The sequence below is a fragment of the Salvelinus sp. IW2-2015 genome, linkage group LG8, assembly GCF_002910315.2.
Source record: "Salvelinus sp. IW2-2015 linkage group LG8, ASM291031v2, whole genome shotgun sequence".
NCBI lineage: Eukaryota > Metazoa > Chordata > Actinopteri > Salmoniformes > Salmonidae > Salvelinus > Salvelinus sp. IW2-2015.
This window is the reverse complement of record NC_036848.1, coordinates 49,757,221-49,784,156: the sequence shown is the minus strand read 5'-3', so window position 1 is coordinate 49,784,156 and position 26,936 is coordinate 49,757,221. Positions and strand designations below refer to the sequence as shown.

The 26,936-nt window shown below is 44.1% G+C and overlaps 1 protein-coding gene across 1 annotated transcript in view; it reads left to right on the top strand.

The window, feature by feature from the left end:
* Positions 1-26,936, top strand: part of LOC111968069 (proteasome activator complex subunit 4B-like) — a 77,468-nt gene that overhangs the window by 31,091 nt on the left and 19,441 nt on the right. Inside the window, 22 exon segments of the mRNA XM_023993601.3 lie at positions 2,131-2,253; positions 5,668-5,760; positions 8,459-8,724; positions 9,141-9,327; positions 9,463-9,617; positions 13,885-14,009; positions 14,012-14,034; positions 14,145-14,313; positions 14,529-14,596; positions 14,823-15,038; positions 22,080-22,237; positions 22,656-22,751; positions 22,874-22,929; positions 23,046-23,102; positions 23,618-23,772; positions 23,995-24,057; positions 24,191-24,286; positions 24,509-24,640; positions 24,909-25,118; positions 26,025-26,161; positions 26,394-26,447; positions 26,736-26,865. Coding sequence (XP_023849369.1) covers positions 2,131-2,253; positions 5,668-5,760; positions 8,459-8,724; positions 9,141-9,327; positions 9,463-9,617; positions 13,885-14,009; positions 14,012-14,034; positions 14,145-14,313; positions 14,529-14,596; positions 14,823-15,038; positions 22,080-22,237; positions 22,656-22,751; positions 22,874-22,929; positions 23,046-23,102; positions 23,618-23,772; positions 23,995-24,057; positions 24,191-24,286; positions 24,509-24,640; positions 24,909-25,118; positions 26,025-26,161; positions 26,394-26,447; positions 26,736-26,865 — 2,769 coding nt within the window.

Below are 26,936 nucleotides of genomic sequence, written 5' to 3'. Positions count from 1 at the left end.
TGCAATGTTAGGAATGAAAATCTTCCTCTCATGTTACACGTTAGGGAGAGGCTATATATGTAGCTAGTTACATCACATTATTATAGCCTAGTATCATAGGGGCATAGCCTATCAACTAATGACATGTAGATAGCTAGCTATAAACTAAATATAGCTACTTACCAACAACACACCAGTCTCAGGTTTGATGGTTGTCTTTTCCCAGAGAACACGGTGCCTCCACGTGTTAATGGGCAAAAGGGGGCATGTTGACGACATTGTAATCCAAACCCAACCTTCATTTACCCATTGTGATGCACTAGGGTTCCAAACTCTGTTTTAGACYAGACTGACTTTTTGACCAAAATGATCCTATTTACACTTTGTACTCAATTGTGACACTAGAATCAATATTTCTGACTCATATCGATGCCACATAAGCTGTTTTCAAAGGGCTTAGTTGTTTTTTAGGGCCAGTCGTTCTTTAACACTTTCATGTTTGCAGATCTATAAGGTGTAAGCTCCAGCACTGTACTGCTTAAACCTTTCCAGACCCTTCAGATCTGCAAAACATTGAAGGGGAAAGGGTCGTTTCTGCAAAGATCTTATCCCTGATCATTTGACCTGTGACCATTGGTTGTTGGTGTGCATGTTATAGCAGACTAGACATGACCAGACAGCCATTGAAAGTGATACCTGTTAGTGGCATTAACTACTGTATCACATTTCCCTGTTGATCCTCCTGGCTTGTCTTTTAGCGTGTTTTGATACAGATACGTCACTGTTATCTGACTTAATTATGCCAACAGGACCTGATCTCAAATGTGATGTAATGGAATTAATGAAAAAACATTTTTTTTATTCATTTTGAGTAGCCCCAAAAATATGAATTAAAAACAATATACAGTGCATTTGGAACGTATTCAGACCCTTTGACTTTTTCCACATTTTGTTGCGTTACAGCCGTATTCTAAAAGGGATTTAAAAATAATTAAATCCTCATCAATCTACACAAATTACTCCATAATGACAAAGCGAAAACAGGTATTTAGAAATGCTAATTTATCAAAAATAAAAAACGGAAATACCTTATTTACATAAGTATTCAGACCCTTTGCTATGAGACTTGAAATTGAGATCAGGTACATCCTGTTTCCATTGATCATCCTTGAGATGTTTCTACAACTTAATTGGAGTCCACCTGTGGTAAATTAAATTAATTAGACATGATTTGGAAAGGCACACAGCTGTCTATATAAGGTCCCACAGTTGACAGTACATGTCAGAGCAAAAACCAAGCCATGAGGTCGAAGAAAATGTCCGTAGAGCTCTGAGACAGGAATGTGTCGAGGCACTGATCTGGGGAAGGGTACCAAAAACAAAATCTGCAGCATTGAAGGTCCCCAAGAACACAGTGGCCAACATATTTCTTAAATGGAAGAAGTTTGGAACCACTAAGACTCTTCCTAGAGCTGGCCTCCCGGCCAAACTGAGCAATTGGGGGAGAATGGCCTTGGTCAGGGAGGTGACCAAAAACCTGATGGTCACTCTGATAGAGCTCCAGAGCTCCTCTGTGGAGATGGGAGAACCTTCCAGAAGGACAACCATCTCTGCAGCACTCCACCAATCAGGCCTTAATGGTAGAGTGGCCAGACGGAAGCCACTCCTCAGTAAAAGGCACATGACAGCCCGCTTGGAGTTTGCCAAAAGGCACCTAAAGAATCTGACCATGATTTTGCTTTGTCAATATGTGGTATTGTGTAGATTGATGAGGGGAAAAAACGATTGAATAATTTTTAGAACAAGGCTGTAACGTAACAAAATGTGGGGAAAGTCAAGGGGTCTGAATACTTTCCGAATGCACTGTATCCTGTGATCAGAATGTAATTTGCCAATGGTTGCCAATTCCTGTCCTTGTGTACCACCATCAGTTCACATTTTTATTGTAGCCCCAGACAAGCACACCTTGTCTAATCATCAGGACCTCAATGAGTTGAATCAGGTGGGTTTTTTTGTCCGGGGATACAACAAAAAAGGTATGCTGCTGGGGGTACTCGAGGACTGGAGTTGGGAACCACTGCATTGGACAACACATTCAATGAAAGAACAATAATGTATTGTTTCACACTTTTTGCTCCTTTTTGATTCCAGATCTTCACCAGAATCCTACGTAGTCTGAACCTCCCGGTGGGGACCAGTCAGATGCTGGTTCCCAGATACCTGACAAACGCCTACGACGTCGGGCATGTGGTCCTCTGGGTCTCAGCTTTACTGGTCAGTCACTGTACACAATCTGTGTTGCCCAATCAATCCTTTTTATTTCTCCAAGTTCATTTCAGTTTTTTTCATGTATAATTGGCTGATAGAAATGAAGTATATGTATTTTTAGAGGGGGGGAGGGAAATACTGTAATCATACAATGCAATACCATTAAGCCCTAGTTTATCAGAGAGTTTGGTGCTAAACTAAAGGACAGGGCTACGGCACACAAGGATACCGTAGACAACCCTGAAGCTACGGCTGAGGACAGGAACGAGTACAAGAAGTCCCGCTGTGACCTCCAGAGTCATCCTTTTGCTCATTTGATGATGTAGGAATAAGGTGGAATCATACTACAGAGGCTCTCACACCTGCCGCATGTGGCAGGGGCTACAGTCCATTACGGAGTACAAAGGAAGAACCAGTCGTGATCTGCCCAACGATGCCGCTACCATATAAACTCAAAGAATTTTTATGCACGCTTTGACAATGATAACATCGTGCCGGTTGTGAGGGCCGCCACCGACCCACAGGGCTGGGTGATCTCGCTCTCTGAAGCCGACGTGAGTAAGGTTTTCACAGTCATTTTCACAGTCATTTTCGATCTCTCCTTGTCCCAGTCTGTAATTCCCACATGTTTTAAGATGACCACCATCATCCCTGATCCCAAGAACCCTTAAGGCTTCATGCCACGATGACTATTGGCCTGTAGCAACTTGTGGGATACATTTATATGGACAAAGTGCTTTGAGGGGCTGATTATGGCACACATTATCGCCAGCATCCGAGACACCCTAGACCCACTCCGGCCCAACAGATCCATAGACGGTGCAATGTCAATTGCACTCCACGCTGCCCTCACCCACCTAGATAAGAGAAATACCTATTTTGGAATGCTGTTCATTGTCTACAGCTCAGCGTTCAACACCATTGTCCCCTCCAGGGTCGTCACCAAGCTAAGGACCCTGGGACTGAACACCTCCCTCTGCAACTGGATCCTGGACAACCTCTCACTCAACGTCAGCAAGGCAAAGGAGCTGATTGTGGACTACAGGAAACGAGAGGCGAGCACTTAAAATGGTCCGCACACAGTCATGAAGAAGGGGAGTTAGTGCCTATTCCCCCTCAGGAGGTTGAAAAGGTTTTGCATGGGCCGTAAAATCCTCAAAAGGTTCTACAGCTGAACCATTGAGAGCATATAGACTGGCTGCATCACTGCTTGGTATGGCAATCGCACTGCCTTTGATCGCATGGTGCTACAGAGGGCGGTGCGGACAGCCCAATACATCACTGGGGCCGAGCTCTCTGCCATCCAGGACCTCTATCTCTCTGCTTCCGCACAGCAAGCGGTACCGGTGCATCAACTCTGACACCAACAGGCTCCTGAACAGCTTCTGTTCCCAAGCCATAAGATGGCTAACAAAATGGCTACATGGACTATCTGAATTGACCCTTGCATTGTATATTTTTATTTTTGCACAGTCTATGCACACTCACAGGGCCCTACACACACACACACACACACACACACACACACACACACTCCATCATTAGCTCACACACACACATAATATGCACATACATTTATACGGACACTAGACACAGCCACACCCACTCATATACAATCATCATATACGCTGCTGCTACTCTGTTTATCATATATCCTGATGCCTAGTCACCTTAACCCTATATTGTACATATCTACCTCTATCGCTCCAGTATCCCTGCACACTGTAAATATGGTACTGAAACTGACCCTGTATGGTTACTTACTTCCTCATGTGTTTTTGTTGTACCTTAACTTATTTTTAGTTTTACATTGTTATTGATTACTGCATTATTGGGTTTAGAGCTTGGAAGAAAGGCATTTCACTGTACTTGTTCACGTGCCATAAAAATACTTTAACAAGACGCAATAGTACCCCTAAATAAGGTTAAGGAAAAGAACAATGTAATTTTATTTAAACTCAGCAAAAATAGAAAAGTCCTCTCACTGTCAACTGCGTTTATTTTCAGCAAACTTATGTGTAAATATTTGTATGAACATAAGTTTCAACAACTGAGACATAAACTGAACAAGTTCCACAGACATGTGACTAACAGAAATGGAATAATGTGTTCCTGAACAAAGAGGGGGTCAACATCAAAAGTCAGTATCTGGTGTGGCCACCAGCTGCATTAAGTACTGCAATGCATCTCCTCCTCATGGACTGCACCAGATTTCCAGTTCTTGCTGTGAGATGTTACCCCACTCTTTCACCAAGGCACCTGCACGTTCCCGGACATTTCTGCGGGGTAATGGCCCTAGCCCTCACCTTCCGATCCAACAGGTCCCAGACGTGCTCAATGGGATTGAGATCCGGGCTCTTCGCTGGCCATGGCAGAACACTGACATTCCTGTCTTGCAGGAAATCACGCACAGAACGAGCAGTATGGCTGGTGGCATTGTCATGCTGGAGGGTCATGTCAGGATGAGCCTGCAGGAAGGGTACCATATGAGGGAGGAGGATGTCTTCCCCATAACGCACAGCGTTGAGATTGCCTGCAATGACAACAAACTGAGTCCGATGATGCTGTGACACACTGCCCTAGACCATGACGGACCCTCCACCTCCAAATCGATCCCGCTCCAGATTACAGGCCTCGGTGTAACGCTCATTCCTTCGACGATAAACGCGAAGACAAAACCTGGTGAGACAAAACCGCAACTCGTCAGTGAATAACACTTTTTGCCAGTCCTGTCTGGTCCAACGAAGGTGGGTTTGTGCCCATAGACGATGTTGTTGCCGGTGATGTCTGGTGAGGACCTGCCTTACCTGGACCTGCGTTCCTGGTGTAACTCAGGCAGTTGTTGTTGCCATCCTGTACCTGTCCCGCAAGTGTGATGTTCGGATGTACCGATCCTGTGCAGGTGTGTTACACGTGGTCTGCCATTGCGAGGACGATCAGCTGTCCGTCCTGTCTCCCTGTAGCGCTGTCTTAGGCGTCTCACAGTACAGACATTGCCATTTATTGCCCTGGCCACATCTGCAGTCCTCATGCCTCCTTGCAGCATGCCTAAGGCACGTTCACGCATATGAGCAGGGACCCTGGGCATCTTTCTTTTGGTGTTTTTCAGAGTCGGTAGAAAGGCCTCTTTAGTGTCCTAAGTTTTCATAACTGTGACCTTAATTGCCTACCGTCTGTAAGATCTTAGTGTCTTAACGACCATTCCACAGGTGCAAGTTCCTTAATTGTTTATGGTTCATTGAACAAGCATGGGAAACAGTGTTTAAACCCTTTACAATGAAGATCTGTGAAGTTATTTGGATTTTTGAAGACAGGGTCCTGAAAAAGGGACGTTTCTTTTTTTGCTGAGTGTTTATTTTTTTATATATATATATATATATTTTTTTTTTTTATGTTAAGCATCTGTTTCTGTGATTGCAGGGAGGCCCCAGTAAGCAAGCCCAGGCACAGCTCAGTGGCCTTTTCAACAGCATCACATCTTTCTTCCACCCATCCAACCATGGACGCTGGCTGGTGAGTCACTGGAAATCTCACTTCCTGTGGATGCCTTCTTTGGAAGGCTCAGGATCTGTTAGTACTGCTAGTTCAGAAATAACACCCTGATGACATATGAGAGAGAGGCAGCAACCAGCCGTGCTATAAACGGTTAACCTGATATCGGGGGCACACGCCATTCTGTTCTAGGAACATCCCCCCTCCATCAGACCAGAGCCTCTGGCTATAGGCAGTGTCTTCAGTCATACACAAATCTTTATTTATGGGTGAGGGACATAGACCTGGGTTCAGATACCATTACAAATACTAAACCTGGGCTCGATTTGAGCATGTCTGACTCAATAGAATGTTCATAAAAGTGTACATTGTGCTCATTTGGCACTCCAGCTAAAGTGAACATTAAAAGTATTTGAAAGATTTCAAATAGTTCTTGAACCCAGGTCTGGAGGGAGAGTTTTGTTTGTGACCCCGTTTTGTTGCTGGGAAATCCCAGCAACCCGTGAGATTCTCTCCTGACCCCTCAGATGTTGACGTTTTATTGCAAGTAGATGAATGTGTACAGACAACCTGACATTCTTGGGACCTGTGTCCAATTTGAGGGCACTATGTGTACTGGCTTGGCAATAGTTGTATTGTGTAATGTAATGGTCATCACTGAAGTGACATAGAAAGACACAGGGTTTGTTTAGCATTAATAAACTGACTTTGGCCTGACATTTGACATTCCGTCAGCCAGTTATGGAGCTGGATCTGTGACAGACATTTCAGATCTTAGTCCGTCGGTCTTTATATAGAGATAAAACTGTGCACAATCTAAGGCCATGCTGTCCTGACGGGTTATTGGTTCTAAGGCCATGCTGTCGCGGTGACTGTATTACCACCACACCGGCGGTCATGTGTCATGAAGGCAGTCAAATTCCACATGACCGTTTAGTCACTGTAATTAGGCTTCTCCAAGCTCTGATGCTGCTGATGGTCATTAGTAGCCTACCAAACTTTAACTGTCTGGTACTCAGCACTCTATTGTACATCTAATCACTATGACATCAATGCAAATGTATTCGATAATCTAATCAAACACTTCATGAGAGGCCATGAGCTCATGTTGCCAACATTTCTATAGGCTATGCAATTGCATGAAAAAACAGAGTGATGGCCTTTATTAAAAAGAGGAGGATCAGCTTTCTATAGGCTAGGGCTACTATATTTATTTCTCAACTTTCCTAATATTAAGCACATTGCTTGTCTTTACAACAGGAGTATAGCCTACCTGGCTGGCATGAAAATAAACCACAGGGAAAAGTGTCACTATTTAATTGCATCAATGACATGTATTTTTTCCCCGCTGCCCCTGTTTTGAGACAGGTGCATGATAATGGTCCGTTCTAAATCAAACCAAATTTCACACATATTATTTAGTATATGTAAAGACAAAATTAAATCAGGAATAGGTTGATGGGTGAAAATATTAGCCTATCACTTGTGAATTATATATTATCACTTGTGAATGATGCCCAGCGTAACAAACAATGCCTTTTTTTGCAACTTTTTCTAATCATAGTCGCACACCTCATGTAGCCTAGCCCGTAGAACTATATGTTTTAATAAGGTTTGCATCACAACTAATGTGGCCAAATGACTTAAAATTAAGCTGCTTTACTTTTTACCTTTCTTTAACTATAAGCAGCGCGTGAGTTTCAAGTTTGGGGAAGATAATTTTCACCATAAAAATGCACCTTTTACATTACATGCATAATCGCATTATTGGTCATTTTTGACAAGTGTTTTCCCACTAATGGAACATTCCCGCTTATAGCCTACTGCTGTGTGCTCATTGCTGCGCTTATAATGTGAAGAAATAGCCTAATAGTTTATCAACATTTTAAGCTAAACGTTCTGGTCTGTTGCGTCAGCCACATTGCGTAAAAAAGTTTTTTTGATGCTAGTTGTTTTATTAATTTGGGATGTATCGCATCCCACAAATGTCCAAGGCTATGTTTGGAATATTTATGTCTCGGACAGAATAGAATAGATCAACTTTTGTACTATGGGGGATAGTAGATTGACGTAGGCTAGTGCTTTTACTGTTCGTTAGGCCTACTCATCTTGTTGGCTGACGAAAAGTAAATATGGACAGTTCTTCAAATATCTTCAATATGCACCTCTGAATTGAATAAGGATGTGCGCAGTTGATTCCCGTTCGGTCTTCACTTGTAGCCTGTGAGAAAGACCCGATCACGTGATGGAGCGCACTGCACTCTGGGAGAAGGGCATAATGGCCACTTGCCCGCAAAAGGCATGGATTTGTTTAGGGTGCATTACGGCCACACGGGATACCACCGTGAAATTCTAGGCATTATCAAGTACTTGTCAAATAGAGCATAAATAAATAGGTATTCCTATGTTAACTGCTCAACACAGAATAACCACATGTGCGCACTCCCTCAAATCATTTGGAGAAAATATCCTTTCTATTTTATTCAGCTTTGTTCAATTGTATTCTTCATACTATGAAATAATGCCACGAAATTCTAAGCAGATCTTGTCTGCTAAATGAACTAGTGTAGCTAGTGTCCTCCCACCGGTCTCTGTCTTTATGTTCTCCCACCAGTCTCTCAGCCAGTGTCTCTCTAACCCTGTCTGTCACTGTCTTTATGTCCTCACACCAGTCTCTGTTTTCATGTCCTCACACCTGTCTCTGTCTCTCTATCTCCAGATGAAGTTGATGAAGCTGCTGCAGCGCCTCCCAGCCAGTGTGGTGCGGCGGCTCCACCGGGAGCGCTACCGGAAACCCACGTGGCTCACGCCGGTACCGGACAGCCACAAGATGACAGAGGCGGACATCACAGCGTTCGTGGAGAGTATGATGCAGCCGGTGCTGCTGGCCATGTTCAGTAAGACGGGTAGTCTGGATGCTGCTCAGGCCTTGCAGAACCTGGCCCTCATGAGGCCCGAACTTGTCATACCACCAGTGCTGGAGAAGTGAGTCAAATCAAACAGTCTGTCTGATTAGTGGATGGGCAGTGTTTCCTCTTTCATTGTATAGATGGGGCGGGCCCCACAACATCTGTTGTCCCCCAATGCCTAAAGCCTTCAACCCTTTAGTTGATTTCTATTTAACTTTAGACTCCCTGAATATTAAATCAGGACTTGTGTGCTCCGCCTGGAAAATAGGCTAATCTATGGCAAACACTGGGTAGAGGTTAGAGGAAAGAATTGGAATGGGGTTCTGTATTCCAAGAGGCAGATTAACTAAAGTTCTAATACAAATACCACAAAAACAGTAAACAAAGCTATTTGTCTTAGGGCTGGGCAATATAGCCAAAATATCATATCACAATATTTTTGGCAGTATTTGACATTATGCTTCTCAATTCTGTCTTGTCCTCTCTTTATAGAACGTACCCTGCTATGGAAACACTGACAGAGCCCCACCAACTGACTGCCACCCTGAGCTGTATGATCGGCGTCGCTCGCAGCCTGGTGTCTGGGGGCCAGCGCTTCCCCGAGGGCCCCACACACATGCTACCCCTCCTCATGCGGGCCCTTCCCGGGGTCGACCCCAACGACTTCAGCAAGTGCATGGTGAGTAATGGAGTTCAGGGGAAAGAAGATGCTCTCGTAGGCCTACACTGGGTTATCTTGGATACAGAGATTGTCATCAATTTGGAAGTGCGTGTGTGTTGCAGGTCTAACTTTTGCTCTCCCTCCTTTCTGCAGATAACATTCCAATTCATTGCTACGTTTGCGACTCTTGTGCCTTTGGTGGACTGTTCATCTGCTGTTCATGAAAGGAGCGACCTGACAGAGGTGGAGAGAGAGATGTGCTCAGCCTCTGCAGAGTTTGAGGACTTTGTTCTTCAGTTCATGGACAGGTATGAGTATGGAGAATGAAGTCAATGTACACTATATATACAAAAGTATATGGACACCCCTTCAAATTAGTGGATTTGGTTACTTCAGCCACACCCATTGCTGACAGGTGTATAAAATTGGGCACACAGCCATGCAATCGCCATAGACAAACATTGGCAGTAGAATGGCCTTACTGAACAGCTCGGTGACTTTCAATGTGGCACCGTCATAGGATGCCACCTTTGTAATAAGTCAGTTGGTCAAATTTCTGCCCTGCTAGAGCTGCCCTGGTCAAGTGGTAAGTGCTGTTATTGTGAAGTGGAAATGTCTAGGAGCAACAACGGCTCAGCCGCGACGTGGTAGGCCACACAAGCTCACAGAACGGGACCGCGAGTGTTGAAGCATGTACAAATCTTCTGTCCTCTGTTGCAACCCTCACTACCGAGTTCCAAACTGCCTCTGGAAGCAACGTCAGCTTCATGAAGCTCCCAACTGTTCGTCGGGGGCTTCATGAAATGGGTTTCCATGGCCGTGCAGCCGCACACAAGTCTAAGATCACCATGTGCAATGCCAAGAGTCGGCTGGAGTGGTGTAAAGTTCACCGCCATTAGACTCTGGAGCAGTGGAAACGCGCTTCACCTCTTGGCAGTCCGACGGACAAATCTGGGTTTGGTCGGATGCCAGGAGAGGGCTTCCTGCCCCAATGCATAGTGCTTACTGTAAAGTTTGGTGGATAAGGAATAATGGTCTGGGGCTGTTTTTCATGGTTCGGGCTAGGCCCCTTCCAGTGAAGGGAAATCTTAACGCTACAGCATACAATGACATTCTAGATGAATTTGTGCTTCCAACTTTGTGGCAACAGTTTGGAGAAGGCCAGCATGACAAGGCCCCTGTTCACAAAGCGAGGTCCGTGCAGAAATGGTTTGTCGAGATCGCTGTAGAAGAACTTGACTGGCCTACACAGAGTCCTGACTAGAGGTCGACCGATTTAATTAGGGCCGATTTCAAGTTTTCATAACAATCGGTAATTGGCATTTTTGGTCACTGATTATAGCCGATTAGATTGCACTCCACGAGGAGACTGCGTGGCTGGCTGACCACCTGTTAGGCGAGTGCAGCAAGGACCCATGGTAAGTTGCTAGCTAGCATTAAACGTATCTTATAAAAAACATAAATCTTAACATAATCACTAGTTAACTACACATGGTTGTTGATATGACTAGTTTAACTAACTTGTCCTGCATTGCAAATAATCAATGAGGTGCCTGTTAATTTCTCATCGAATCACAGCCTACTTTGCCAAACGGGTGATGATTTAACAAGCGCATTTGCAAAAAAAGCACTGTCTTTGTACCTAACCATAAACATCAATGCCTTTCTTTCTTATATTTTTTTAAACCTGCATATTTAGTTGAAAGAAATTAATGTTAGCAGGCAATATTAACTAGGGAAATTGTGTCACTTCGTTCTGTGCAAGCAGAGTCAGGGTATATGCAACAGTTTGGGCCGCCTGGCTCGTTGCGAAATGTGTGAAGACCATTTTTTCCTAACAAAGACCGCAATTAATTTGTCAGAATTTAACATAATTATGACATAACATTGAAGGTTGTGCAATGTAACAGCAATATTTAGACTTATGGATGCCACCCATTTGATGAAATACGGAACGGTTCCGTATTTCACTGAAAGAATAAACGTCTTGTTTTGGAGATGATAGTTTCCGGATTCGACCATATTAATGACCTAAGGCTCGTATTTCTGTGTGTTATTATAATTAAGTCTATGATTTGGTAGAGCAGTCTGACTGAGCGGTGGTAGGCAGCAGCAGGCTCGTAAGCATTCATTCAAACAGCACATTCCTGCGTTTGCCAGCAGCTCTTCGCAATGCTTGAAGCACAGCTCTGTTTATGACTTCCAGCCTATCAACTCCCAAGATTAGACTGGCAATACTATAGTGCTTATAAGAACATCCAATAGTCAAAGGTATTTGAAATACAAATGGTATAGAGAGCGAGAGAGAGGGAGAGTCCTATAATAACTACAACCTAAAACTTAACTGGGAATATGGAAGACTCATGTTAAAAGGAACCACCAGCTTTCATATGTTCTGAGCAAGAACATATATTGCACTTTTACTTTCTTCTCCAACACTGTGTTTTTGCATTATTTAAACCAAATTGAACATGTTTCATTATATATTTGAGACTAAATTGATTTTATTAATGTATTATATTAAGTTCAAATAAGTGTTCATTCAGTATTGTTGTAATTGTCATTATTACAAATATATACACTGCTCAAAAAAATTAAGGGAACACTAAAATAACACATCCTAGATCTGAATGAATGAAATATTCTTAWTAAATACTTTTTTCTTTACATAGTTGAATGTGCTGACAACAAAATCACACAAAAATTATCAATGGAAATCAAATGTATCAACCCATAGAGGTCTGGATTTGGAGTCACACTCAAAATTAAAGTGGAAAACCACACTACAGGCTGATCTAACTTTGATATAATGTCCTTAAAACAAGTCAAAATGAGGCTCAGTAGTGTGTGTGGCCTCCACGTGCCTGTATGACCTCCCTACAACGCCTGGGCATGCTCCTGATGAGGTGGCGGATGGTCTCCTGAGGGATCTCCTCCCAGACCTGGACTAAAGCATCCGCCAACTCCTCGACAGTCTGTGGTGCAACGTGGCTTTGGTGGATGGAGCGAGACATGATGTCCCAGATGTGCTCAATTGGATTCAGGTCTGGGGAACGGGCGGGCCAGTCCATAGCATCAATGCCTTCCTCTTGCAGGAACTGCTGACACACTCCAGCCACATGAGGTCTAGCATTGTCTTTCATTAGGAGGAACCCAGGGCCAACCGCACCAGCATATGGTCTCACAAGGGGTCTGAGGATCTCATCTCGGTACCTAATGGCAGTCAGGCTACCTCTGGCGAGCACATTGAGGGCTGTGCGGCCCCCCAAAGAAATGCCACCCCACACCATGACTGACCCACCGCCAAACCGGTCATGCTGGAGGATGTTGCAGGCAGCAGAACGTTCTCCACGGCGTCTCCAGACTCTGTCACGTCTGTCACGTGCTCAGTGTGAACCTGCTTTCATCTGTGAAGGGCACAGGGCGCCAGTGGCGAATTTGCCACTCTTGGTGTTCTCTGGCAAATGCCAAACGTCCTGCACGGTGTTGGGCTGTAAGCACAACCCCCACCTGTGGACGTCGGGCCCTCATACCACCCTCATGGAGTCTGTTTCTGARCGTTTGAGCAGACACATGCACATTTGTGGCCTGCTGGAGGTCATTTTGCAGGGCTCTGGCAGTGCTCCTCCTGATCCTCCTTGCACAAAGGCGGAGGTAGCGGTCCTGCTGCTGGGTTGTTGCCCTCCTACGGCCTCCTCCATGTCTCCTGATGTACTGGCCTGTCTCCTGGTAGCGCCTCCATGCTCTGGACACTACGCTGACAGACACAGCAAACCTTCTTGCCACAGCTCGCATTGATGTGCATCCTGGATGAGCTGCACTACCTGAGCCACTTGTGTGGGTTGTAGACTCCGTCTCATGCTACCACCAGAGTGAAAGCACGCCAGCATTCAAAAGTGACCAAAACATCAGCCAGGAAGCATAGGAACTGAGAAGTGGTCTTGGTCACCACCTGCAGAACCACTCCTTTATTGGGGGTGTCTTGCTAATTGCCTATAATTTCCACCTGTTGTCTATTCCATTTGCACAACAGCATGTGAAATTTATTGTCAATCAGTGTTGCTTCCTAAGTGGACAGTTTGATTTCACAGAAGTGTGATTGACTTGGAGTTACATTGTGTTGTTTAAGTGTTCCCTTATTTTTTTGAGCAGTGTATATAAAAATCGTCCGATTAATCGGTATCGGCTTTTTTGGTCCTCCAATTATTGGTATCGGCGTTGAAAAATCATAATCGGTCGACCTCAATCCCATCAACACCTTTGGAATCAATTGGAATGCAGGCTGTGAGCCAGGCATAATCGGCCAACATCATTGCCCGACCTCACTAATGCTCATGGCAGAATGACGCAAGTCCCCGCAGCAATGTTCCAACATCTAGTGGAAAGCCTTCCCAGATGAGTGGTCTGTAATAGCAGTGAATTGGGGACCAATCATAGTTAATGCCTCATTATTGGAATGAGATGTTCGATGAGCAGGTGTCCACATACTTTGGTGATCTATGTTTCCTATGTATGCATGTCATCAGTGGAACAGCATAGCAGTTCTAAACTGTGTCTGTGTTTGTGTCTGTCCAGGTGTTTTGCCCTGATAGACAGCAGTACTCTAGAGCAGACCAGAGAGGAGACAGAGACAGAGAAGATGACCCATCTGGAGAGCCTGGTGGAGCTGGGACTACTTTCTACCTTCAGCACCATCCTCACACGTGCTCCATAGACATCTTCAAGGTAGGACTCATTCACTCACTCACTCACTCCTCACTCACTCACTCACTCACTCACTCACTCACTCACTCACTCACCACTCAACCGTTTGTTTCTCCTGGCTGGTTACTCAGGTGGCTCTGGAGAAGGTCTTCAACTTTGCCACTACCAACATCTTTGAGACTCGTGTGGCTGGCAGGATGGTGGCTGACATGTGCAGAGCAGCATCCAAGTGTCACCCGGCACAGTCTCTGAAGCTTTTTGTGCCCCATTGCTGCAATGCCATAAACCAGATCGCTGTCAGTAAGTATTCACTAAGTAGGAAGTGTGTTCTGTTTATGTGCAGGGCTATAAATCCAAATCTTGATTCAATCCAGCCATGATTTGATCAAGATGATGCTGTGTGCTGATTTGCTATGGAGGGTTTAGAGTTGGGGAGAAGTGGGAATCATTGGGTCTGAGTTGGCCTCAGAGTATCTCACCATCTCTGTCATGTTGTTCTTGATGATGATTTCCAGATGAAGAGGTGTTGAGTGAGGAGGAACTGGATAAGGAGTTACTATGGAACCTTCAGCTACTGTCAGAGGTGAGGTCATCATCCTGCGTTCATATCGACTGGACTGAGAGACTCTCTTGTTCCCTTCAACTGTCAGTAGACACCAAACAGGAAAACATTTTGGAAATGCGGGAGTTACTAACCTAATGTTGTCTGATAAGAAAGCTTCTCTTTGTTTTCCGTTTTTGTTGTTGTGCTCTAATGAACAGAACACAGGTGCAGTCTGTATTTTCTCTCCTAACCTTGTTCTCCCCAGGTGACTCGTGTGGACGGGGACAAGATCCTCCCCTACAGCACCCAGCTGGTTCAGATCCTGCAGCTGACCCTCCATCTGAAGTGTAAACAGGGCTACACCCTGGCCTGTAACCTGCTGCATCATATCCTGAGGTCAACAGCCCTCATCTACCCCACAGAGTACTGCAGTGTACCTGGAGGCTTTCAGCAGCCCACACAGGACTACCTGCCCATCAAGGTATGTACAGTATAGGGTTAAGTACAATGTTAGGGGGTTAGGGTTAGTGGTACATGCAGGGCTGGTGTTAGGGGTAACACATCTATCTACCCCACAGAGTACTGCAGTGTACCAGGTGACTTTCAACAGCCCATATAGGACTACCTACCCATCGAGGTATCAAGTTCAAAACTTTAGTTTTATATTTTTTCAGATTCCTGCCTGCCAAATTTCTGCTACATATTCTTTGGTAGGAATATATTTTTATAACCCAGAAGACCCCGAAATTGTGATTATTGAGCGCTTCTGTCCATTTCTATCACAAATGGTGTTATTTTATAACTTTTTACATTATCTTCTTGATTGGTCTTATCATTTATCAGTCACTCTGGACCTTTCGGTAAGAAAGTGTCAAAGGAACTGCCCTGTTAACTCTATTTCTCCCCCCTCCCTTCCTCATTTACTCTCCTCAGCCCTCCCCCTGTCCACTTAGTCAGTGAGAAGGGTCCATAGAGATGGATGGAGGACACCTATCTTTGCCCATAGGACAATGGTGAAATCCCAGCCCACAGTAAAAGGCTTTTGTGGCAAGTGCACCCTCTATCCATCTCTATGGAAGGGCCTGGAGTGTGATCCTATTATGTCTTCACTATGTCACCCCCAGTAGAGGTAGAGACATAACCTTTCTCCCCGAAGTGTGCACTTTCATGGATTTGAAAGGAAATACCTGGTATATGGAAACTCCCTCCAGGCCATGCCTTTTAACAATCCAATGCTTTAAAATGTGTGTGTAGTAGTGAACGAGTGTTCACTTCAGGAGGAAGGAGAGATTATTGGGACGCACCCCAGGGCAGCTTGTTGGCTAGCTCAATGAATTAAAGCCTGTATGGCACTAGATGTCAAATAAGGTGTCTTGCCTGCTGTTTTTAGAATTGATGTCAGGACTACAAGACAAGCACGTGTGTTTTGTATGTGTGTGTTTTGTCTGTGTGTGTGTGTGTGTTATTTGCGTGCATGTCAATGACTATATATGAATGGACAAAACCATTGATTCCTATGTAAAGACTCAATAGTGCATTTAGGCCAAATGAAGTTGGTTAAGATGGCGTCTCATGGAGACACAACATGCGCAGTTTGAGCTACTCCAGGAAGTGATGTTGCAGGCTCGCTCAGTGCTACCCCCTTTCATTGAGTAAATGTGTCGGCATGCTTCAGTTTGGCTAGCCAAGGTCGGCTAGGCGACCCGAACGAGTGCTCGCATACTCCCTTAAAAAACATTAGCTTGAAAAACGAAAAAAAAACATCATTGGTACTGTTTGTCCAGTATACACTTCCTCAAAATAGTCTGAATTAATCTAAGATGACTCAAGAAATCTGTCATTGATTTCAACGTTTTTGCTGAGGAGATTTTAGTCGTACATCTAGCTAAGATGTTTGGTGCAGTATTTCTAAATGACCAAATGTGCATGAAAATTAGTCTTCTCTCGTTGAACGACAACAAAGACCTTACTGAACAAAGACCTTACTGAAGAATTCCAACTGTTGACCAATCACCGACTTGGGCTTGCCTCAAGAAAAAATGTGTGGCCGAACAACTCACACAAAAAAACGAACAAGAACTTTACAGTGTCGGCATAATATATGCACAAACTGTTTCGGCTGGGAAGCATGGGGATGCCTTAACTCCAATTGAAAGCTGACCGGTGTACTGCAGGCTGCCATTAGCAACTCAATTATCTTACATTTTTAAGTAATGCTGTGGGGAGTTCACATAGATCCTTTTATAAACATATGGCATAGGTCCTTTTATAAACATATGGCATAGGTCCTTTTATAAACATATGGCATAGGTCCTTTTATAAACATATTGGAATAGGTCCGTTTTAAAACATATGGCATAGGTCCTTTTATAAACATATGGCATAGGTCCTTTTATAAACATATGGCATAGGTCCTTTTATAAACATATGGCATAAGGCTGCATAGGTCAAGACATGATTATAATACATTGATAGCCATGACTTAGTGGACCAGGTACCACTGAGATTATACTATGTGGTTTGAATAGACATGTTCTCTATACAGTCCACAATCCACATGACCATAGTTACCCTCTTTGATTGTGTACATACAGTGCATTCGGGAAGTATTCAGACCCCTTGACTTTTTCCACATTTTGTTACGTTACAGCCTTATTCTAACATTGGAATTTTTTTTATTTAATCAATCTACACACAATACCCCATAATGACAAAGCGAAAACAGTTTTTAGAAATTGTTGCACATTTATAAAATATAGAAACCCTTTGCTATGAGACTCATTGAGCTCAGGTGTATCCTGCTTTCATTGATCATCCTTGAGATGTTTCTACAACTTGAATGGAGTCCACCTGTGGTAACTTCAATTGATTAGACATGATTTGGAAAGGCACACACCTGTCTATATAAAATCCTACAGTTGACAGTGCATGTCAGAGCAAAGATCAAGCCATCAGGTCGACGGAATTGTCCGTAGAGCTCCGAGACAGGATTGTGTCGAGGCACAAAAGGAAGGGTATCAAAACATTTCTGCAACACTGACGGTCCCCAGGAACACAGTGGCCTCCAACATTTTTAAATGGAAGAAGTTTGGAACCGCCAAGACTCTTCCTAGAGCTGGCATCCCGGCCTCCCTTCTCCCCTGAACAATCAGGGGAGAAGGGACTTGGTCAGGGAGGTGGCCAAGAACCCGATGGTCACTCGACAGAGCTCCAGACTTCCTCTGTGGAGATGGGATAACCTTCCAGAAGGACAACCATCTCTGCAGCACTCCACCAAGCATGCCTTTATGGTAGATTGGCCAGATGGAAGGCACTCCTCAGTAAAAGGCACATGTCAGGCCGCTTGGAGTTTGCCAAAAGGCACCTAAAGGACTCTCAGACTACGAGAAACAATATTCTCTGGTCTGATGAAACCAAGATTGAACTCTTTGGCCTGAATGCCAAGCCTCATGACTGGAGGAAACCTGGCACCATCCCTACGGTGAAGCATGGTGGTGGCAGCATCATGCTGTGGGGATGTTTTTCAGTGGCAGGGACTGGGAGACTAGTCATGGTCAAGGGAATATTTGAGGCTGTAATCGCTGCCAAAGGTGCTTCAACAAAGTACTGAGTAAAAAGGCTGAATACTTATGTAAAAGTGATATTTTAGTTTGTCCTTTTAAAAATCAAGTGTATTATTAAGAATTACATATTGACCCAAACTATCCGGTTTTCTTTCTGCATAGAAATGTCTTAGGTGGGCCGCAGTGTAAAACAATCATTTTTATATTTTTTTATACATTTTTGTAATGTAAAAACACTTTCAGTGTGGAAAAGATAATAGACTTATATATTTTTTCATAATAAATATTTAAGAACTAACAACTTTTGAGCATAAGAACACAGCATTAGTCATGGCAAAGTGCTTTAAGTTACAGGAAATTTGCTTAAAAGCGGAAAAATGTATTTCAGCTCCAAGGCAAAATGTGTAGAATTGCAGGAAATTTGCTTTAAATTGAAAAATGTCTCTAAGCTACTGAAGAAATGTGTGGAATGCAGGAAATTGGCTTTAAAACACCAAAATTCTCTCCACCGTCAAGATGGGAGCCTCAAATGTTCTTTCCTAGTGGTCAGACAATTTCAGCTGTGCTGACAGACTGGCCATTGCCATGCCAAGTAGCGTAGCTTAATCATGATGGGCCCAGGTGCCCCAAAAAATTACCGGGCCCTGTCACCACCCATATTTCCCTTAAAATTTWAATAATTTTGTTGGTAATGCTGTGTGTTAATATTACTTAGCATTGTAACAGCAGAACCTAATCTAAGGGCACATTTGAAGCTGTTACCAGAGAAGCCGCATTATAGCCAATACAGTCAGCACCATGGACGACGGTTAGAAATTATCCCGTGTAAGTCGATCAGCACCACGGAAAGCACAAAGCGGTCAAAAAACACCCTATTTTATCTGCAAATAATAGGAAATATCCTATATTATAAAACATAAATATATAGATCAATCTGTTGACAGACACTGAAACACAGCTGATGACCCAGTACGTGCTCGCTGAAGTTATGCAGGGGGTCAAAACTGACATACCGCTATTTCAAATGATCTGCCTCCCGCAGAGGCCTATTGCAAAAACACCAGAAAATCTATGAAAAGGAGCATTCAAACAGATTGCTTAAATGGCAGCATGCCTTTTAACAGTATATGATGTGTATGTGCTTACTATTATTCTTATAGCCTAGTTAAACGTATAGGTTATGATGACAATGAAATGGCTCAGCAGCCGTGCACCAGAACATGGTTTCCAAAGACTGATCGAGCATAGTCGTAGATTGACAAGAAATGTAAATTAATCTCAATTAAGCTTGATTTATATAGGCTGTCTGAGTAGCCTGCCCTGTAGAAATATAAGCTTACTCACTCATTTGATTGGCATTCAACGGGACTTGCGCTCTGCGAAGTTGTTGACTATGGCATTCAAATCCATGGTCCTGGCCCTGATGTTTTCAATGGTCAGAATGGCCAACCCACTCAGTCTCTCCTGTCCCATGCTGCTCCTCAGCATGCTGCTCCTCAGCATGCTGCTCCTATGGTTGAATTATTTTCCGTTTGGAAAAGGAGCGCTCTGCACTGGCTACCGTTACAGGCAGAGTCACAAAAAGGAGCATCGCTGTAACAACTTCCCCAAATGTAGCAGTGACTGAATTGTAATCAAAAATTAGCATCTTGGCCAGGTCTCTCACTGTATTGTGCTTTGCTATTTCCTTCTTAAAACAGGCCCTGAAAGAGAGTAATTGGCCAGGGAAGCTTGCTGATATATCTTTGCTGTAATGTTCAGCCAGCCGGCTGGCGGTCTCGTAGAGCGCATCATCATCTGCGTTGGCCAGGGTAGTGGGATGGATGGAGTCAAACAGACTCGACGTTGCCCGCTGACTTTTAAATCTGTTTGACAGCTGGTGGATAACGATGTCAAGGTTTGCGTTAAAGACGTTGACTCTAAAACGACTCTCCCCATCAGACAGTCGCTCGTCCTCACATAGCTCATCAAAATGACGCCTCGCCTTCCTTCTCCGAGTGTCTTCAAATGTGTTCTGAGCTCCCCATTTGTCGGCAAGGGTCTTTGCAGTGACTTTGGCCTTCTCAAAATCCTGTTCGGAATCCGGACCTCTATGTCCTTGAGTAGGCTGACTTCCCTGTGCAGGTCTGCGTCTTTGGCCTGTATCATTTTGAAGACAACGTTCACATTTTCTTAAACCTTAGTCTTCAGAACGACTAAAAGTTCATTTTTCCATTTTCTTTTTCAGTGCTGCTGCATCATCCCTCTCGTTCTTCTTGTCACTTAACAGCACAATCTTGGTGAGGGCCTTCATTACGTCCACATATCTGTATCTCAGGGCGGCAAGGGACTCAAATCTAGATGACCAGCGGGTGAGACACAGTCGTTTTAGAGTTACATTTTCTTTTTCTGATGCAAAATCAAATATACCACTCAACATTGACCATCTCTTTATGCTATGCCCAAAGAAGGTGTATAGCAGTTCAACAGTATCATAAAACTGTTTAGTCGTTGAGAGCCAGATTAAGACTGCTCCGCGCACAATGCACATAAACAGCAAGCTGCTCTTTTTTGGGACATTCTGGCCAGCACACCCGAATAGACCCTGCTCATGTTAGCAGCTCCATCATACCCCTGCCCACGACATTTTGATATATCCAGCCCATTATCCTCTATGCTGCCCAGGATTTTATGTTGAATCTCAGCTGCTGATGTGTCAGCAGTCTCCAGAAATCCCAAAAACGACTCTGATGGACAGATCTGTGGCAACATTATTTGCATCCCTTATCACTCTCACTGGGCTTAACTGGTCTACTTCGGATACATCTGGTGTGGTGTCCATAATAATATTAAAAAAATGGGGCTTCCTCCATCTCTCCCTGAATGTCACACTTCACTCGCTTGGCTAAGATATAAATCAGCTCATTTTGGATTTGAGGACTGAGATAGTTAACGGATCTTGCGGGGCGTTCTAAAAGTTCTTTCAGAACTGGGTCGTAAATGACAGAAAATTCCKACTGTTGGCCTGCCCCAGCTTTTCACGGTGCCATCTGAACGCCGAATTACATGACGTAAGTATGATAGTTAAATTAACTATGCGCTCCAACACCTGTCGGCAGAAATTTGCTACGTTACCCAACTTTCTATTTTTTCGGCCGTTGTCTCTTGATAGCTAGCTCAACTATTGCTTAAAACGATGACAGAAACAACAACGCTTTGGAAAGTATTTGCACAATGAATCCCATAATGCATTACATTATCTTAACATGGTTTTGAATAATATGATTTATTTAGCAAATTAATTTGATTTATTGTCATCAATACACAAAAATATCATGTTGACTTATGTAGTGGCAAAAAAACATTTTGTTGGTGAAACCATCAGTGGGATCATTTATCATATAGCCTACTTTAAAGAAAGATCTTCTCGTCAAATCGTAGACGTGATGGACCCGCGTCAACAATTAATACTTGGGCATGGTGGGGCGGTATGCAAATTCCATAAAGGGCCCATGGCTCCACAGATCTGGGCCCGTCACCGGGGCCATGTATGGTGCGACTGCACCGGCTGAAGCTACACCACTGGCCACACCCCATGCCTACAGCCCAACCAATGTGTTTTTTMGGGGGACAAAACTTACTGATGCTGATTATACTGTTTTACTGCAAAGAAATTACAATTATAATTTTTACACACTGAATTCTCACAAATTTCCGTCCAACAGAGCAATTGTCTAATACATTGTTACAATAACACATAATGAGAATMGCCGCAAGTGTTCAGATTGGATTGAGATTAGTTTGTTTCATCATATTTATTGAATATTGGTTATCGGTGTAATAATTGACCGATGTATCTGTAAAAGGACAATATTGTCTGATATATGGGTTGGGCTCTACTCACGCCCACCACCTAAGTCCCACCTAAGTCCCTTTTTGATCCCGAATAAAACCATGTTTCTCTCCCTCTGTGTCTCCAGGACTGGGGTCGTCCGGGGGACCTGTGGAACCTGAACATCCAGTGGCACGTCCCCAGAGTGGAGGAGACCAGCTTTGTGTTCTACGTTCTAGACCTGATCCTACAGCCAGAGCTGCTCCGACTACAGAGATACGCCCAGGGAGAACGGGACATGACCAGGTGAGGGATAAACAAAGTAACTAACTAAAAGATAATGAGAAAAGGGTCCTATTCATCTGTTATCAAACAGAAGGAAACAGACACACAGAAGGACTACATAAACTTTCCCAATTAGAGAAACACGTTTTGCCAGGACTTTACCAGGTTGAAGACACATTAAACAGTGTGCCAGCGACAGGTTAAGTCTGGAGTAGACAGGTGGAGGTGCAAGGATAGGATACTACACCACTACTTCAGTAATGCACACAGTAGCAAAAACGTTTTGCAATGGTCAAGTGTGCTATTGTCCTGAAGAGTTTAGCTGCTACCTCCATTTCAAAAAAAKTTCGCCCTGCTGAACACAACCCTGTTCTGCTCTATAATATGTAGTCAGTGTTATGTGGACCCTGCATGTAACTGTCTTAATTCTGTTTTTCAGGGATGACGTCCTACAGAGTTTGTCCATTGTACAGCACTGCCTTCTGGGAGCAGGTAGCCTGTTGCCCCTGCTGCAAGGAGAGCCCATCCCTGAACTGTGAGTAGAACACATTTAATTTGCGAACAAGCTTAATCAATAAAATGTATTTTTAAAGTAATTTTTTGTCACAGTGTTTTACCAACAGTGTGTTTTAACTGTGAAACCTCTTTCTCCGTCAGGGTGACTAGCATGGTGAATCTGGGGGAGACTAACCTCTTCACAGGGATGGCCGATGGTAGGGAGTATTACTAACTACCCTTATAGTTAGCTGTGCTCTGATTTCTTTGTGTGGGCAGTCATAGTGTGGCTAGCCAGAGTTGTAATGCCTCAACTCTCTCTCCCTCCCTGCAGATGTGTCCAGAGAGAACTACAGAGATGCTATCTGCAGAGTGATGAGGCAGCTGCTACGTGAGTAGTGTCCGCTTCCCTTCTGTCGGTGTAACCACAACCCCACCTAACATTAAATTCACATCCTCTCTGCCTCTGTAACAACACCACACCCAAGAACAAACCCTTGTCCCCTCCTGTTTTTGTAACCACAACACAACCGCCCAACATCAAACTACAGCCAGCCAAACAACTGTTGTTATACCATGTGACACTTATCACATCTACCTTCCAGATACTGTGTCCTGTCATCGACTGTGGTATTATCATTGTCTTGGCAAGATTACTTTATTGTCCAATGTACAGATGTCCAATGGAAACTTGTCTTCTGCTGTACTTGGCTTTTCTGCACATGTCCAGATCTAACTAACACAGAAAGTGTAAACCTATCCAGATCATTTCCCTTCCTATAAGTGTAATGTTTTTTTGAAATTGCTTTGTGTCCACCACCTTATGACGCTCTTCACATATTAAGATTGAATAAACCATCTCTAAAACATATCCATGTAATGGTTTGTTCTGTTTTATTTCCTCAGATCACATTCTGGAGCACTCAGAGGACGACACCAAGTCTCTGTTCTCCATCATCAAGATCATCAGTGACCTGCTGCACTTCAAAGGCTCCCACAAACAAGAGTTTGACTCTCGCTGGAAGAGCTTCAACCTGGTCAAGAAGTCCATGGAGAACAGGGTGAGAGATATAGCTAGAACGCCATACTGGAGCCATGGCTGAGATTGTGGTGGAACTCCCAAATGAAGTTGTATTTCTCTTGAGTGAATGAATGCTGGTCGTTTACAGGACCCACATACTTATCTGACATATCTTTTGTATGAGTTGAGTTTTGCATTTTTTTTATTGATTCTGGTGCTGACCCATAATCACTTACTCATTTGTCTTCTAATACACCTACAGCTTCACGGCAGGAAGCAGCACATCCGAGCCCTGCTAATCGACAGAGTCATGCTACAGCACGAGGTAGGGTCTCTCTCCCTCCTCTCTTTCTGCCGTCTCTCTGTTCTGTCCATTCTCAAGTGTCTGCTGCTGTCATGGAAGAATCTGTGTGTTTACCCCAGGTTGTAACCTAGCTGCTGTGTTTTGTGTTGTCCAGCTGCGTAAGCTAACAGTGGAGGGGTGTGAGTACAGGAGGATCCACCAGGAACTGATGCGGGATCTGCTGCGGCTCTCTACCAGCACCTACAGTCAGGTTAGCTCAGTTCACTACCACACGTTTGTTCTAGTAGCTCCAGCAGGTAAACAAAACATTACTGTGGTGAGAGAGATGTTTTATCAATCTTGGCTTCTTTTCCTTGATTCCTCTCTCCTCGCCACCTCAACACATTCATCTCCACTGATGTTTTTTGAGGAGGTGGCAAGGAGACAGGATGCAAGGAATATTTGAGGGTATGTACCTCGTGTGTCCCTCCAGGTGCGTAGCCGGGCTCAGAGTGTGCTGTTCACAGCTCTGGGGACCTATAACTTCTGCTGCAGGGACCTGATCCCCCGTGTGCTGGAGTTCCTGGAGCCAGACCGCTCCGACGTCACACAGCAGCAATTCAAAGTACGACTGGCCTGTCTCTGTCCTGTCTCTCTCTTATCTTGAGCACACACATAAACACTCCCCTACCTCATCCACACACACATGCACATTGTCTAGGCTGGTTATTGCAGATTGATAATTGATCAATCGATTGATTGACTGACTAAATGACTGACTGACTGACTGGATGATGTAAATAGAGAAATGGAATATAACTTTGAGGCCTCATATTCGCCATCCTTCATTATTTTCCTCATCCTTCCTTATCCCCCGTCTCTCCTCTCTTCAGGGTGCCTTGTACTGTCTCTTGGGGAACCACAGTGGGGTGTGCCTGGCCAACCTGCACGACTGGGACTGCATCACCCTGACCTGGCCTGCCATCGTCCGCTCAGGACTCAGCTCAGCTATGTCTCTGGAGAAGCCCTCCATCGTCCGCCTGTTCGACGACCTCGCTGACAAGGTCCACCGCCAATACGAGACCATTGGCATCGACTTTGCTGTAAGATACCCTTCCTGCTTTTCCACTGGTGGAAATTGTCATTGCTACCATCTGGTTGTGAATGGTTTGTAATAACGTAATTTCAACTTGATCTGATTGTAAACTGAAAGTAAGGATGTCATTTCAACCAACTTTGCCTGCTGGGTTTACTCTCAACTCTTTTTTTCAATGAATGACAAAACGTATATACTATTGCCTGTTAGGCGTATAGAAGTACAGTGTGACATAAGCCTTCAAGAGTAAAGCTTTGTGACTGAATAGGCTTCAAACATGTCTCTGAAGTTGAGAATCTACAGGTCATCTATATANCACAGTGGGGTGTGCCTGGCCAACCTGCACGACTGGGACTGCATCACCCTGACCTGGCCTGCCATCGTCCGCTCAGGACTCAGCTCAGCTATGTCTCTGGAGAAGCCCTCCATCGTCCGCCTGTTCGACGACCTCGCTGACAAGGTCCACCGCCAATACGAGACCATTGGCATCGACTTTGCTGTAAGATACCCTTCCTGCTTTTCCACTGGTGGAAATTGTCATTGCTACCATCTGGTTGTGAATGGTTTGTAATAACGTAATTTCAACTTGATCTGATTGTAAACTGAAAGTAAGGATGTCATTTCAACCAACTTTGCCTGCTGGGTTTACTCTCAACTCTTTTTTTCAATGAATGACAAAACGTATATACTATTGCCTGTTAGGCGTATAGAAGTACAGTGTGACATAAGCCTTCAAGAGTAAAGCTTTGTGACTGAATAGGCTTCAAACATGTCTCTGAAGTTGAGAATCTACAGGTCATCTATATATTAGTGTGCTTGGCCTGAGATGACCTGTCTTTACCTCCACTAGCTATATATCCCATCATATCCTGTATAACATTTATGATTAAACTAACTCTTATCTCTACTGTAGATCCCGTCAGAATGCCGTGCGGTGGCGGTGCAGCTCCAGACCTCTGGTGTTCCTCTGCCCCCGGAACCTGTCCCCTCAGACCAAGAAGAAGCAGAGGGCCTCAGGAAGCAGGAGGAGAAGAACCTCGACTCAGTTCAGTAAGTACCAGAGGAAGACCAGAGGAAGAGCTTTCACTGCTAATGAATAAACACTACAATACTGTTGATGAACTGTACACAAGATCTTCAAATTACTGTCCTATTGGTGTCTTATTGCAGTCTAGCAAAGGTCTGCCGTTCCTGTTGTTAAACTCATTTCTCAGTTATGTCTACAGTATAATGTCCCCAGTATAAGCCACTTTACAAGCTATTACTGGTGTGTCTCCCTCAGGAAATATGAGAGTCTGGTTGGTGAACTTCTGGACTGCCTCAACGACAGAAATATGTAGGTTCACCTTGTCTCAATGACTGAAACAAGCATAGAAATGTATTGTGTTTCACAGATATGATAGTCTGTTGTCTAGATTCAAGGGAATCATGTCAGCTCTGTTCCTTTACGTTTCTAACTGCAACATTTTCAACTTCCTATTCATCAGTGCACTCTGTAGCAAAACGTTGTGCAACGGAAACCATTTTCATCATGTTGTACAAAGATTTATTACTTTATTACCAGGTAGTACCTCCCTTCACTCTGTCTCCCAAAAAAATGTACCCGCTGCTCTGCGTGTTGCAGGCCCTGGAAGTTTGAGCACAATGCCATTGGATTCATGTCTCTGTTGTTGAGAGATGACCACCCTCTCCCCTCCCCTGCTGTCCTGTTCTTTGTCAAAAGCCTCAACCACGACTCCCTCCTGGTCCGCAAGGTGGGCGCTGCCACACAACCACCACTATCCACACACACACACATGCACTAAACACAGAATCACTAACGGAC